We start from the raw sequence: 16,205 nt of genomic DNA on the forward strand, positions 1-16,205 counted from the left end.
GATGTTCACATTCACACATCTGACCACTCATGTTTCAGATAACTGAGAATCAGGTCCAGTGAGAAACTGACATTAACTATGTGTAGTAGTTTAGATGCACACACAATTAAACATCAGACATGCAGGGATTCAGTCCACAGGAGGAAAAGTTCAGCAGGAGAGTAAACTGTGGAAGTGCTCATCAGGATGGGGATAGCATGTTTCTGACCACACAGTGTGCTGGGGTCATAGACTAACTGAAACTAGAGTCCTGGGAAACAAGGCCACTGATAGACTGAAGGAGACGTAGTGATAAATATTTGGCGTGACCTTGACCAATAAGACACAAACAAAAGTGGGGGTCCTCTGAATGGGAGACTAAGCTGCCCGACTAGATCTAACCAGAAGGGATGGCTAGAATCAGCTGTCTGAAGCTGGCCGTTCTAACATATACAATAGTATGATTATAGCAGCCTACCCCATGAACATAACAACCAGTTAAACAAGTAGTACTTAGCTATAACACATGCATTACATTTTTTTGATAATTTCAAACTATATATATATTTTTAAATACAGTACTATACAGTAGTAGGAGATATTCTAACATCCTACCTCATATGAAACCTATAACCAACCACTTTTTATTTGATGCTCGTTGGACATGGCAGGGCTTGCATCTATCACAGATTACAAAGGGAAACCAAGCCACGAGCTGCCCAGTGACACAAACCTACCAGACGAGCTAAATGCCTTCTATGCTTGCTTTGAGACAAGAAACACTGAACAATGCATGAGAGCACCAGTTGTTCCCAGACGACTGTGTGATCTCGCTCTCCGTATCCTTTAAATAAATATAGACCTTTAAATATGTTAACATTCACAAGGACGCAGGGCCAGACGGATTATCAGGACTCCGAGCATGCGCTTGCAAGTGTCTTCACTGACATTTTCAACCTCTCCCTGACCCAGTCTGTAATACAAACATGTTTCAAGCAGACCACCATTGTGGCTGTGCCCAAGAACGCCAATGTAATCCGTTCTAAATGACTATCGCCCTGTGGCACTCACATATGTAGCCATGAAATGCTTTGAAAGGCTGGTCATGGCTTACATCAACACCGTCATCCCAGACACTCTGGACCCACTCCAATTCACATACCACCCCAACAGATCCACAGACGACACAATCTCTTGCACTCCACATTGCCCTCTCCCACCTGGACAAGAGGAACACCTATGTGAGAATGCTGTTCATTGAATACAGCTCAGTGTTCAACAACATAGTAGCCTCAAAGCTCACCACTAAGCTAAGGTCCCTGTGATTGAACACCTCCTTCTGCAACTGGATCCTGGTCTTCCTGACGGGCCGACTCCAGTTGTTGAGGGTAGGCAACAACAAATCGGCCATGCTAACCCTCAACATGGGGGCCCCTCAGGGGTGCATGCTTAGTTCATTCCTGTACTTCCTGTTCACCCGCGCACGACTCCAACACCATCAAATACGTTTTCAGACACACGACGCTAGCAGGCCAGATCACCGACGATGATGAGACAGCCTATAGATAGGAGGTCAGAGAAATGGCAGTGTGACTTTGATGTCAGTAAGACAAAGGGGCTGATCATGGCCTACAGGAAATGGAGGGCTGAGCACGCCCCCATTCACATCGACAGGGCTGTAGTGGGGCGGGTCGAGAGCTTCAAATTCCTTGGTGTCCACATCACTATGGATCTATCATGGTCCAAACACACCAACACAGTCGTGAAGAGGGCACGACAACACCTCTTCCACCTCAGGAGGCTGAAAAGATTTGGCATTGGCCCTCAGATCCTCAAAAAGTTATACAGCTGCACCATCAAGAGCATATTGACTTGTTGCATCACCGCTTAGTATGGCAACTGCTTGGCATCTGACCGCAAGCAGCTACATAGTTAGTGTGTACGGCCCAGTACATCACTGGAGCCGAGCTCTCTGCCATCCATGACCTCTATATCAGGCGGTGTCAGAGTCGTACAAAAATGTACGACTCCAGTAATCCAAGCCACCGACTGTTTTCTCTGCTACCACATGGCAAGCGGTACCAATGCACCAAGTCTGGAACCAACAGGACCCGAAACAGCTTCTACTCCTAAGCCATCATAAGACTTCTAAACAAGACTGCTAAATAGCTCATTGTGTTGTGTTGCTACCATTCTGTGTTGTCATGTTTTGCTACCTTGCTATGTTGCTGTCTTAGGTCTCTCTTTATGTAGTGTTGTGTTGTCTCTCTTGTCGTGATGTGTGTTTTGTCCTATATTTATATTTAATTTATTTTACATTTTTAATCCCAGCCCGTCCCTGCAGGAGGCCTTTTGCCTTTTGGTAGGCCATCATTTTAAATAAGAATTTGTTCTTAACTGACTTGCCTAGTTAATTAAAGGTTAAATAAATAAAAAATAAACATACCTGAATTGGCCCTTTTATGCACTAACTCTCTTGCACTGACTCTATGTTACACACACTGGACTCTGCACACACAATTGCACTAACACACACACACACACACACACACACACACACACACACACACACACACACACACACACACACACACACACACACACACACACACACACACACACACACACACACACACACACACACACACACACACACAACATGCACACACATGCATACTGACACTACACACACCTTCACACTCATCACATACACTGCCGCTAGTCTGGTACCTACAGTACCAGTCAAAAGTTTGGACACAACTACTCATTCAAGGGTTTTTCTTTATTTTACTATTTTCTACATTGTAGAATAATAGTGAAGACATCAAACTATGAAATAACACATGGAATCATGCAGTAACCAAAATAAGTGTTAAACAAATCAAAATATATTTTATATTTGAGATTCTTCAAAATAGCCTTTGCCTTGATGACAGTGTATCTGAGCTTTAAAGGGTACATTTCTGGGTTGTGGTGTTTGTATAAGAAAGCCCTGTGATGATAATATTCTGGATTACAGTGCGTTAGTTGAGTCCAGAATTTGGTCGCTCTTTTTCAACTTGGAGTGCTAGGGGGAATCCCCAGAGTTCTGTCCTGCAGGCTAGGTTTGGGACATTTCTGTGCACACCTAGAATATTTTTGCCAGGTGTTTAAAATTTAGGTGGGGATCTTCCCCCATGATGTGTAGTTTAAATTTCGCTGCCATATAGGAAAGGAGTTATGACAGAGTCAAATCATTTTTGAGAAATTGTAATTGGAGGGTTAAATTTGTACAATGTTTTTCTCATTTCACAATATTCCCTGCGTGCTTTATCTGTAAAATACTTTATGGACACGTTAAACCACCCAGATGAATTTACTCAATCCAAGCACCAAGGTAAGTATAGTTGGTGGTATGTTTCAAGGATGTTTCTCCTAGGGTGAAATGGTATATACTCTCCTGAGATCTAGATTTTTTCTGAAAGATCATTACTTAGTTTTCTGGATAGTGTCCAGTCCTTAACATATTTTTCTAGTGTCGTGGAAATTCTTACACAGGGACACTCTAAGTCAATATTAAATTAATCCTTGTTTATTGCAGCGCACTGGGGAGGTTCCAACCAACTCAATGCACCATAGTACACATGTCAATCAGGAGCTCTGCCGGGGCAGTCCCAGCAGTTGTATTATATATGGCTATACAGACAAGTTATATTTGCAAGATTTTGCATAATTAATTCATCATTACCATTTTGCTTCATCCATGTGACAGACCAATATTGGTTCATAACATGTGACAGACCAATATTGGTTCATAACATGTGACAGACCAATACCTCACGAGGCTTCGATCTCTCTAAGCTGAAACCTTGAAACTGAAATATCTCTCAAAACAAGGTCTGGGCATACTGCCAAATTGCAGCTACTGATAGTGAGGATTTGTAGTCAGTCACTTGCAAGAACACAAATTGGTTTATAGAACAGCACATGAATACAACACAGAAATTCGTTATAAGAATAGCACAAACATAAACATTTCCCTTACACTAGTAAGGACAGGCTTTTTTTTAGCCCCTGTTCTGTTGGTGAAAAAATTACTAAGTCATGGCATATAAAACAAACTATATTCCTTTGTCTTCTAGGGTGAGTCCCGGAGATGTACACTGAACAAAAATATAAATGCAACATACAACAATTTTAAAGATTTTACTGAGTTACAGTTCATATAAGGAAATCAGTCAATTGAAATAAATTCAATCTATGGATTTAACATGACGGGGAATACAGATATGCATCTGTTGGTCACAGATAACTTACAAAAAGGGTAGGGGTGTGGATCAGACCAGTCAGTATCTGGTGTGACCACCATTTGCCTCATGCAGCGTGACACATCTCCTTCGCATAGAGTTGGTCATGCTGTTGATTGTGTCCTGTCGAATGTTGTCCCACTCCACTTCAATGGCTGTGCGAAGTTGCTGGACATTGGCGGGAACTGGAACACGCTGTCGTACACGTAGATCCAGAGCATCCTAAACATGCTCAATGGGAGTGCTAGGGGGTGAGTACACAGGCCATGGAAGAACTGAGATATTTTCAGCTTCCAGAAATTCTGTACAGATCCTTGCGACATGGGGCCATGCAGAAACATGAGGTGTTGGAGGCGGATGAATGGCACAACAATGAGCTTATGCCTGCCCATACCATAAACCCCACATCCACCATGATGCACTCTGTTCACAACGTGGACATCATCAAAACACATCTGGTCGGTACAGTTGAAACCGAGATTAATTGTTGAAGACCACACTTCTCCAGCAAGCCAGTGTCCATCGTCAGTTACGACACAAAACTGCAGTTAGGTCAAGACAATAGTGAGAACAAGATGAGCTTCCCCGAGACGGTTTCTGACAGTTTGTGCAGAAATTCTTCGGTTGTGCAAACCCACAGCTTCATCAGCTATCAGGGTGGCTGGTCTCAGGCGATCCTGCAGGTGAAGAAGCCAGATGTGAAGGTCCACCACCCCTCCCCCCGAACACCTGCCCTCACCATTGTTAACAGATCTGTGGGATAATGGTGGGCGAAGGACAAGGACTACTGTTCGCCCCCGCCACCCACTAGCACAGCAGATGGGGCGACACAGTGTGTTAGCTAACCAGCTAGATTGCTAATTAGAGACACCGTGTGCTAGCTAACATGTTAGTTAACTAGATAGCACACGGTGTCGCCCCCACCTCCTGTGTACCAGACTAGCTGGCTCAGCTAGCAGTATCCTTTGTTCCCGCTTACCAAACACCTGCCCTCGCCGTCATTAACGGCACTGCAGGAACGAAGAACACGCTCTACCGGTGTATGGCTAGCTAGATACAGTTGTCGCTACCACCCCTTCTTCTGTGGGGGTTTATCGGCAGCTAGCATCCAATGTTATTGTGCATCAACACCACCTATTGTAATGAAGCAGCCTCGCCTCCAGCCTGTCCTAACAAATAACTGTAGCAATATAAGTACAGAGGGGTTCCTGCAGATGCAGTAACACCCGTATTGCAGGTGGCAATTGCACCCTTCTCCCCTAACTTCGACTCACCTCAAGCTGGAATAAAACCCTGCCAAAGACCAAAAAGAAATGTCACAACATATGCGCAAACTTTTGACTGGGGAGCATATGGTAAAAGTTATATTTAACCTTTATCTCAGCAAGTCAGTTAAGAACAAATATTTTTTTTACAATGGCGGCCTACCCCGGCGAAACCCTAACGCTGGGCCACGCTAGTGACACCTCTAGCACTGAGATGCAGCGCCTTCGACCACTGCGCCACTTGGGAGCCCAACTTACCTACGCCAAAATCGCACATCTGCAAAGAATAAATTATAAACCTCGGCAGTAAGGTTACACAATGCAGGAAACAGTCCCCTCAATGGATTGTCATGTTGGATTGACCATTTTAAATAAACACGCAGAAAACAAGTTTATTTCAATATCTGCACATTTGACCTCAAAAACACCCAATAATACAAGGGAGGGGAGTTCTCTGTAGTCTGTGCATAATCACATTGTCTGATCGTACAATGAAATGGACATTTAGCAGCAGGAAAAAACAAAAGTCACAACATAAACGAGAAATGAGCGCTTCTACAGTGACCTTAACCCATTGAACAATATTTACACCACATGCCTCTGTGCAGTAAATGTACAAATTCAGACTGGTTACTAACTCTTAATAGCAATCTGGTCATGTGTACCTTATACCAACTTCTCTACGAAGAGGCGTTATACTGTGAAAGGTCAAGGGTTTCACCCTCCAGCTACAAGTTTTCATGCCTCAATATAACCTACAAGGCAGAGCTTCAGGTATCTTTCAAAAACAGGAGGGAATGTAAACTCAGTCAACCATTTAAAAGAAACCCGTATTTCCCTGTGTGTAATAATTTCATCCATCAGTAGACAGGTTAAGACCAGATGTCCAGAAGGTAGAGCCTTGCCGTTTTAACCAATCTAATTACTGTAACCTGACATTTTCCACATGACCCAAACCCCTTATAAAAAATAAAAACAGCATTTAGCCTATATTTCACTCCGTCCTTTACATAGAAGCCTAATTTAGGCTTAAAAGGCTGCGCATTATAAACAAATATATTTCCTGTGTTTAACATACATATTTCCACACAGAGGTTGAAATACTGACATTTTGAAAAAGGTGGTAGTGTAAGAGCTGTTTGAAAAGACTGCCTCAAGAGTTTTGGCCTGTCTGGGAACATCACCAATAAGAAAGAGCTCTGTCATTAGATAGTTCTGTTTTACCCTCCCCACTCAGATCACTCCCAGACAATCCTAGCGAAATTCTTGCTTGAGGAATTGCTCTTCACCAAGAAGCTATTTGTTTCCTGTTGACCACTTTAATTGAACAGTCACATACTTATGTTACCCAGAAATGATTTTATAGAGATAAAAAATAAAAATAGCTACATTGGACCTTTAACTATATGGTTTGTATAAAATCCTAACACCCACACTCAACGTGGTGACTCAGTGGCTTAAAAAAAAAAAAATTCAGTACTGACCATGACACTCAAGTAAAATTGATTAATTCCAATTTCTCAGGTAAGCAAATATAAACCAGCAATTTAAATGTGTGGTCTCTCAAAGTGTATATAAATGTGGGTACTCTGTTGAAATGTTTAAATCGTGTTTTACACTTTTTTTTTTTTTACAGCCATATAGCATTTGCACACTCAATTAAGTCCCATCATATATGCAACATGAAAAAAGCATTTATATACATGTTATTTTTCCGTTATCATCCCGTCTTTCACAGATTATAAATAGGAGAAAGTATGGTAGTCCATGTCACTGCTTGTCATTTCACTTGGGATCCTCAATAATGCCTTTGCTGAGGTCTGTCATTTTGGGGTATTTCACTTTCTTCTGGTCCAGCTCGTTCTGAGCCCACAACAGCAGCTTGAGTAGCTTGGCCAGCTTGGGCGTTGACTCCCTGTTCTCGTAGTCCAACACAGCCTGGTTCACCTCACTCCACACCTGAAGAGCATTCAGAAGGGAAAGAATGGTATGTCAATTACAGGAATACAGTCAGACAGAACACCTATACAAAGGAGTCCCCTTTACAAATGCACATTAAGGCTATTAGTAAAATATGTGAAGTAAGATCTCTTCAACTTCAGATGTGCAAATTTTATCTTTACAGTTTCCTTACATTAGCCTTGGATGTGGTGTGGCCAAAGGCACATTCCTGATTCATGTGTGTGCAGCTAATAGCAAACCATAAATACCTTAGTATTTAGAAAAACAAAATAAGGATAACTATACAGGAGCATCTTTTATTTTATTTGAGCTGTATTTATTTTGCGAGGCAAGTCAGTTAAGAACAAATTCTTATTTTCAATGACGGCCTAGGAAAAGTGGGTTAACTTCCTGTTCAGGGGTAGAACGACAGATTTGTACCTTGTCAACTCGCGGGTTTGAACTTGCAACCTTCCGGTTACAAGTCCAACGCTCTAACCACTAGGCTACCCTGCCTCCCCATCTCATACAAACCATGTTGCACACATGATCAATGCAAAGAGTTACAAAGCCTGTGGACATTTTGAAAACCGGTCATTTTCAATTTGGCCAACAGCAAATGCTGTATACTGGTATTATTTATTTAACTAAGCAATTCAGTTAAGAACAAATTCTTATTTACGATGACGGCCTACCCCGGACGACGCTGGGCCAAGGTAAGTTAAGTCTTTTTACACTACAAAAATATGTAATGGAACTAGTATGTGTTGTCAAACTAGTGTAGTGTAAAGAGGCTCTAATAATACAATGATGCAGATTATAGACCACCCCCACACACCTTCTGTCGCTGCATCATGTTAAGCAGGTCTCCAAAGGGCGACTCCTCTGGGGTATCGAAGGCAAGAAGAGCCAGTGTCCTCTCCATCTCTGTCAAGCACTCTCTGCTCTCCTCACCCTGCTCTGCCAGCTGTGTCTGGGCAAACTCCAAAGCAGACTCAGTCTCCCGCAGCCTGATTAACTCAATCAAGTGCTGTTGCTGCAAAGAGGAAAGAAATGGAGAGGGATGACAGAAGTTCAAGTGTTTTGGTGTAGGCAATGGACATCCACATAGAGATGCTTATGATTTGGACAGGAGCTGGTCCCAAAACAGTCCACTGAGGGCATCCTTACTTGCAGGTGAAAGTACAGGTAACGCTTGGTGTCAAGCAGTTCTGGGTGTAAGTGGTTGATGAGTGCGATGGCCTCCTGTATTTGCCCCTTTAGGATCATCTCTCTGATCTTTATCCTCTCATCCAGCGAGTCCAGGTCCACACTGGGCTCGATCCCAGACTCCATCCGGAACTTCTCAGCTGCCTCTTTAAACCCCTCTGCACAAACACAGACAAGAGTGAGACCATCAAAATCACAAGAACAATCAACTGAATATATAGGAATGATCAACAAAAAAGTTGAGCAATTCTGCAAGTAGACGAGCTGAAAAGCCAAATACGTTTGGAGCATAACAGTAAACTGGGATTGCGCGCGGCTCAGATGAGGTTGTTTTAGCAGCAAATGACAGTGTGAATGATGGTATACCTGTCACCAGGTAATTCATAATAAGCCGGTTCATGTCAGCCCTCTGTATTTGTACATTGTTCAGTTTGTCCATCCATGAGTCTTTCGTAATGTCTTCGGGCTTTTCCACGTAACTCATCATTGGATCCTACAAAATTTGAACATGAAAAAAATAAAAAATAAATGTAGCAGGTAGCTAGTTATTGCACCGACCTGCCGATTATGTCGAGAGTGACTGAAGTAGTGTTTGAAAAACCAAAACAACGTTAGCAACTCAATACAATTTAGCATTGCTTTAAAACAGTCTGGAAAGACAGAAGTGAAATACAACTAAATTTCAAATTACTGCCAGTGGGCAGGATGTTTGGTCATTATGACAGGGGCATGAGACTATCTAAAAAGGATTGTATTAAAGCAAATATTATTCGTCACATAAACCAAATATAAAAAAAAGGTGTAAACCTTACAATGAAATTCAGTTAAAAATGTGTTAGGTAAAAAATATAACATAGTTAAAGAGCAGCAGTAAAATAACAGTAGCAGGGCTATACACAGAGGTTACGGGCACAGTCGATGTGCAGGGGCACAGATTAGTCAAGGTAATATGTACATGTGACTATGCATAGATTATACCAGACGGTGGTCGAAGTCCTGGATGGCAGGAAGCTTGGCCCCAGTGTTGTACTGGGCTGTACGCACTACCCTCTGTAGTGCCTTGCAGCCGAGCAGTTACCATACCAGGCAGTTCTGCTCTCGATGGTGCAGCTGTAGAACCTTGAGGATCTGAGGACCCATGCCCAATATTTTTTGTCTCCTGAGGGGGAAATAGGCTTTGTCGTGCCCTCTTTACGACTGTCTTGGTGTGAGTCGACTAGGGTTGCACATTTTGGAGAATATTCAGAGGTGGAAACTTTGTGGGAATATATGAAAATGAATATTAAATACCATTTAAAAGTGGATTTTTTTTGCATTGGATAAATTTACCATATCATATGGAGACAGAAACATAAACCTTTTATCTTATAAGTAGGAATAATTGCAAATGATTCAATCCCAAGATATTTATTTTGTTGTTACACATTGAACTTTAATTAAACGACTTGACTCTTCACATGGGATGATTTCACTGATCAACAAAAGGGAATATTGAATGATCTGTCGCATCTCCCAAAAACATTTAACACATCTGTAAAATGATAGTTTCTAGACTAAAGCTTTGGTTGTCTTCCTCTCAGGCTTCCATGTCTCCTCCCTGGACCTCCTCAATGTCCACCTCTTGAACATCAGACTCTGGGGCCTCATCTTCACTGTCACTTTCCAACCTTGTTGAGGATGGCTCGTTGTCAGGCTCAAAATCCTCAGATTTGCTCAGATGGCCACCAATTCTTCAACCCTTGTATTGGTCAGCCGGTTGCATGCTTTGTTTTTCCAAACAAGTACCAGTTGCGCTCTGAGGCGGCTGATGTTGGTGCGATTTGGAGGATGATAGAGGCAACAGGGGAAAGAGCCTCAGATCATCCACAAAGTCCCTTCTACCAGGTGGCTGATGAGATATGTTGGCACAACTGCCATATTGCATCTCCAGCCCAAAGCCCTTGCTTGAAAGTATACTTCGCTACAGGCAGGATGCTCAGCATAATTGCGGTCCAACATGTACGCTGAGGCGTGTATGGGCTTCAGGCAGAAGTCTTTGTGCTTTTTGATGCATTTCAGAACTGCAGTTTCCTCTGCTTGGAGCAACAGTGAAGTGGGCAGGACAGTACGGATTTCTCTGCACTACATCTGCAAGCGGAGGCTGAACATCAGACAGGATGGCATTGTCTCCCTCAATCCGTGCAATGGCTACTGCTATAGGTTTCAGGAGTTTCAGGCTGCTTACTACTCTCTCCCAAAATACATCATCCAGGAGGATCCTCTTGATGGGGCTGTCCATTTCTTAGAGACTCCTTCCCCTCCAGGAGACTGTCAAACATAATGACACCACCCCAATTGGTGTTGCTGGGCAGCTTCAATGTGGTGCTCTTATTCTTCTCACTTTACTAGGAGAGGTAGATTGCTGCTACAACTTGACTCTTCACATACCTAACCATTTCCTTGGCTTTCTTGTAGAGTGTATCCATTGTTGTCAGTGCCATGATGTCCTTGAGGAGCAGATTCAATGCATGAGCAGCCCAGTCAATGGGTGTGCTGTGAGGGTAGGACTCCTCCACTTTAGACCAAGCAGCCTTCGTGTTCACAGCATTGTCTGTCAGTGCAAATGCCTTCTGTGGTCCAGGGTCATTGATGACTGCATTCAAGTCATCTGCAATGTGGAAACCAGTGTCTGTTGTCCCTTGTGCAATACTGGTTGAGGGGTGGAGATGAGGTCTTCAATTATTCCTTGCCCACGAACATTCGACCACCCATCAGAGATGATTGCAATAGTCTGCTTTGCTTGACCTTCACTTGAACTCTGTATTCAGCAAATTAGTAGATAAAGCATGTCCAGTTGGAGCGGTGTATGCTGGGCGAAGAACATTCAGAAATCTCTTCCAATACACATTGCCTGTGAGAGAAGGTGAACCAGTTGCATACACAGCTCAAGCAAGACATTCAACAGCATTTCTGAGTACGTTCCTCCATTGAGTCAAAATAAACTTCTGATTCCAGGAAGACTATGAGCTGTTGCTATGGATAAGGTGTCGGATTCATCATTTTCACCTCGAATAGAAGAGGGACTTTTGGCATCTGTTGTATTCTTCACTTATGATTTGGACACAGTATTTGCAAATGTACACAGCTTGTCCTTTTACATTAGCTGCAGTGAAATGTCTCCACACGTCAGATTGTGCCCGTGTCATTTTCCTGAAAACATAAGAAAAAAAAGTGTAAAACATTTTTTTTTAAATACAATTACATGTACAGATAAATAATTAAGCAGTTACATTAAACAACCCCTTTGTAAGAAATGTTTTAAAATGAAATGTGTGGAAACATGTGAATTAACACTCAGTCAAGCTAGCTAAAATCCACATGGTAGCAAAAACTATGCAGCAGAAATTGTTAAGTTCAAAATGATTTAAAACACATGTCGCTGTAGGCTACTATTTACTAGTTTACAAAAGAAATTGTCAAAATATATTCACCCTTCCAAATATTGTAATCACAACATACCAGCATGTAATCCTTGGCTCAGACAGTGTAGTAGTGTGGGCTCAATAGCATCTCATTCGTGTGGAAGATCTTGAGAATCAGATGTACATGTGATGGAATGCACTGTGCATGCAGATGGTTGCAATTCCATTGAATTGGGGATATTTTAACTAAAATATGCCACAAGACCTAGAATTGCCATATGTGTATCCCACAAAAAAAGATTCACTGTTATAAGCCAACTTCTTTGATGAATTTAAGCAAAATTCCCAGGCTTAACTTCCCATTAAATTTTTCAGGAAAGTTTCCGACCTTTTGCAAACCCTAGTTTGGACCATGATAGTTTGTTAGTGATGTGGACATCAAGGAACTTGAAATGCTCAACCTGCTCCACTACAGCCCCGTTAATGAGAATGGGGGTGTGCTTGGTCCTCCTGTTCCTGTAGTCCACAATCATCTCCTTTGTCTTAATCACGTTGAGGGAGAGGTTGTTGTCCTGGCACCACACAGCCAGGTCTCTGACCACCTCCCTTTAGGCGGTCTCATCGTTGTCAGTGATCAGGCCTACCACTTGTGTCGTCAGCAAACTTAATGGTGGGTGTTGGAGTTGTGCCTGGCCATGCAGTCATGGGTGAACAGGGAGTACAGGAGGGGCCCACCGTGTTGAGGATCAGCGTTGCAAATGTGTTGTTACCTACCCTTACCACCTGGGGGCAGCCCATCAGGATGTCCAGGATCCAGTTGCAGAAGGAGGTGTTAAGTCCCAGGGTCCTCAGCTTAATTAATGATGAGCTGTAGTCAATTAAACAGACTTTGCAAACGTGGGTCTGTTGTAGACCCACCTTCTATTCTTACCTCATGTACAGGACTTATATTTTGACATGCGCCATACGTGAACAAAAAAAGTTATAATTTATGGGGGACTTTTACATTGACAGAAGGGAAGTGGATCTACAACAGACCCACTTTTGGTAAGTCTGGTTAAGGCAAGGCACCACACCATTTTCTCTTAATCATATCACAATCAACTTCTACCAGTAGAATGTAGACAAATAAAATACACATTTGTATGATTTCTGAAATATTTTATATATAAAAATATGCAAATAAGGTGATGTCTCATTAAATCTGTGCATACCACACACAACAAAAAAATTCTGGACACTGGATGAAGTTAGCCTAAATATGTTTCATTTTGTGAAAAAATAAAATAAATAAAAAACTCTAGGACCAGATTTGTCCATTGCAGATAAATACTTTTTTCATCTCTGTCTGTATAACACTGAAGACATGTACATAAAAAATGAATTTTTGGCAAATAAAATGTTATCTGCAATAGAAAATGTACAGCATATCAACAATTCCTCCTGGGCAAGTCTGGAGAATATATCTAAAGTGAACCACACAAATGTCGGTGTGGGAAGAGTGACTTCCGGGAACAGGCAGTTAAAGAGTACCAAACGCCTGTTTAGACCCAATCACAATCTCTTCAAAGTAAATTATTAAATGTAGTCCTGTTAGTAACACTCTACGAAATGGGCATTGAAATTGTGTAATTCAATGTAGCTAATAAGCTTGGAAATTGATGACCATTTTAAAAAGTGGTTAAAATATAAACGTTTATATTTTAATTAGCTAATATGACAAACTAAAGAAAATATATTTATCAAGTTATTTAAAATTGCTTACTTTTTGAAAATACTAATTAATGGACCAAAATACACAAAAATATATGTAGATGCAAAAATGTAATTTTAGCTGTGGTGCCTGGCCTTAATAATACAATCCTTTAGATGTTGTCTCAAATTCCCCCGTCATAATGACCAACCCTCCACCCCACGGGAACTTTAAATACAATTCCATTTCAACTTAACTTCTGGCTTCCCAAAGCAGTTTTGTGCAACCCAATATAATTGAATGCAGCGATTGTGTATGGAAATACGCCAGCAAAACACCTACATGAAATGACTTGTTGTGTTGTTAGCTAACGTTAAGCTAGCAAACTGCTTGTTTGTGCATCACCCACCAACGTGTAATTTTAACATCCGAAAGCTCAATTTTACACATGAACGAAAAGTACAATACAATAAAGAATAACAACCATTATGTATATGAAATATAATAGACAGCTGTATTGTAAAATGACAATCAACTAGCTACCTGTAACAATCTTTTGACTTCGGCAACAGCCGTGTAGTTGCTTCACGCTCTCTCGCGACAGCCGAACCTGATTTGTGGGAACTAGGATTGGTCAGCGGAATGATGGCATGGTATCTTTATACCTCCGTGGGTTACCAGGAACAGTAGCAATGGTGGGGTCTGTTCAGAAGGGTTCAACGTTACAAAATGGTCAGATAGAAATGCATTTTGTAGGACAGATGTTCCGTCTTGTAGAATTGGACTGCAAGGTTCTAAAAGTTTCACCTCATTGAATATTTAAGTGATAATGCCCTCGAAGCCGGTGTTTGGAGGATATATTGTTCATTCAGGATTAGACCCACCCGTTGGCAAACCGTGTCAATATATCCCCCAAACACCGGCTTCGAGGGCATTATTACTTTTTTCATCCTTTCACAAGATATAGTCCCTACACAAATCTGTGGTTGCTAGAGATGAAGACCCCTGACAATATATCTTCCAAACACCAGCTTCTCTGGCATTATCATTTAAGTGTAACTCGAAAGTCTATTCAGTGGAATAAGGCAAAGTGAAAATTACATAAAGTAATGTTTTGGGTTTTAGGGTTTACCCCTCTTTGAGTAATGTAGAAATGAACATGCCTTTTTCAAAATGCAAAGTGAAACTGAAATGACAAAAGTGTAAATGGTTTTGAAATGGGATTTTTTTTCTTCCTCAGTCTAGATTTATTGTGCCTAAATGAAATGTGACACGTTTTCAAAATGTCATATATAAAAAGAACATGGTGAAGTGAATAATTGGTGGGTGTGTAAAGTTATTAGAGACTTGCTGTAAGGGACATAGATAACACTTTTGAAAGTAAAATATGTGCTCACAGCTCAATATTCATTGTCGATGGTCAAAATATTATAATATAATATATGTTAAAAATGTATGTTGTCTTTGCTGATGTTATTTTCAATTTGATAGTTTTATCCCTCCTTTTCCAGTGACCCTCTAGAGGAAAACTCTCTGAGGATGTCTCTGGTTGAGAATCACATAGGCTGTATTGCTTACTACACTTAACAAAAATATAAATACAAAGTGCAACAATTTTAAAGATTTTAATGAGTTACAGTTCATATAAGGAAATCAGTCAATTGAAATAAATTCATTAGGCCCTAATCTATGGATTCCACATGACTGGGAATACAGATATGAATCTGTTGGTTACAGACACCTGTAGGGGCGTGGATCAGAAAACCAGTCAGTATCTGGTGTGACCACCATTTGGCTCATGCAGAGCAACGCATATCCTTCACTTAGAGTTAATTAGGCTGTAGGTTGTGGCCTGTGGAATGTTGTCACATTCCTCTTCAATGGCTGTGCAAAATTGCTGGACATTTGCGGGAACTGGAACACACCAGTGGCGATTTTAGCATGTAAATCTTGGTGGGGAAAAAATAACAAAAGTGGGATGCATGTCAGCAAAGCCACTACACGACCCAACACTAAACAATACACGAATTGCACTATAACAGTGGTAAACGGTGCCCAAAAACTGTTAGGGCCTACATAAAGCTGTCCCAACAGCAGTCCCAACATCTTACCACTGCTACACCTGGCTATCAGCAGAGCCTTGTCTGGCAGCGAAACAGTTAATTCAGCCTCATTTACTGCCTTTAAAAAAACATTGCTGATATGGCTGACTTGCTTAAACAAATGTGGTTTCTAATGACAATTGAGATGTACAAACTATGGCATAAGGGGACGACAAGCGGATAAGAGGCAATCCATCATTTCAATTAAGACATTAATGAGCGAGCTAGGACGGATGTAGTCAATGTAACTACTTGTTCAGCACTTTATAAATGTACAGTGACAAAATTCAGAACTTGGGCCGTTCTTACAGTGTTCTCCTTGTACACCA

At 41.5% G+C, this 16,205-nt stretch overlaps 1 protein-coding gene across 1 annotated transcript; it reads right to left on the bottom strand.

Annotated features, from left to right (window-relative positions):
- Window positions 1-5,904: 5,904 nt before the first annotated feature.
- On the bottom strand, window positions 5,905-14,471 carry LOC118359908 (glucose-induced degradation protein 8-B homolog). The gene is made up of 5 exons (XM_035738821.2): window positions 14,318-14,471; window positions 9,047-9,173; window positions 8,642-8,838; window positions 8,310-8,507; window positions 5,905-7,489 (listed from the first exon to the last, which is right to left on the bottom strand). Exons 2-5 carry the CDS (start codon window positions 9,165-9,167, stop codon window positions 7,316-7,318), a joined length of 690 nt encoding a protein of 229 aa, XP_035594714.1. The 5' UTR covers window positions 9,168-9,173; window positions 14,318-14,471; the 3' UTR covers window positions 5,905-7,315.
- Window positions 14,472-16,205: the final 1,734 nt, after the last annotated feature.

This window comes from Oncorhynchus keta, chromosome 27 (genome assembly GCF_023373465.1).
Source record: "Oncorhynchus keta strain PuntledgeMale-10-30-2019 chromosome 27, Oket_V2, whole genome shotgun sequence".
Classification (NCBI taxonomy): domain Eukaryota; kingdom Metazoa; phylum Chordata; class Actinopteri; order Salmoniformes; family Salmonidae; genus Oncorhynchus; species Oncorhynchus keta.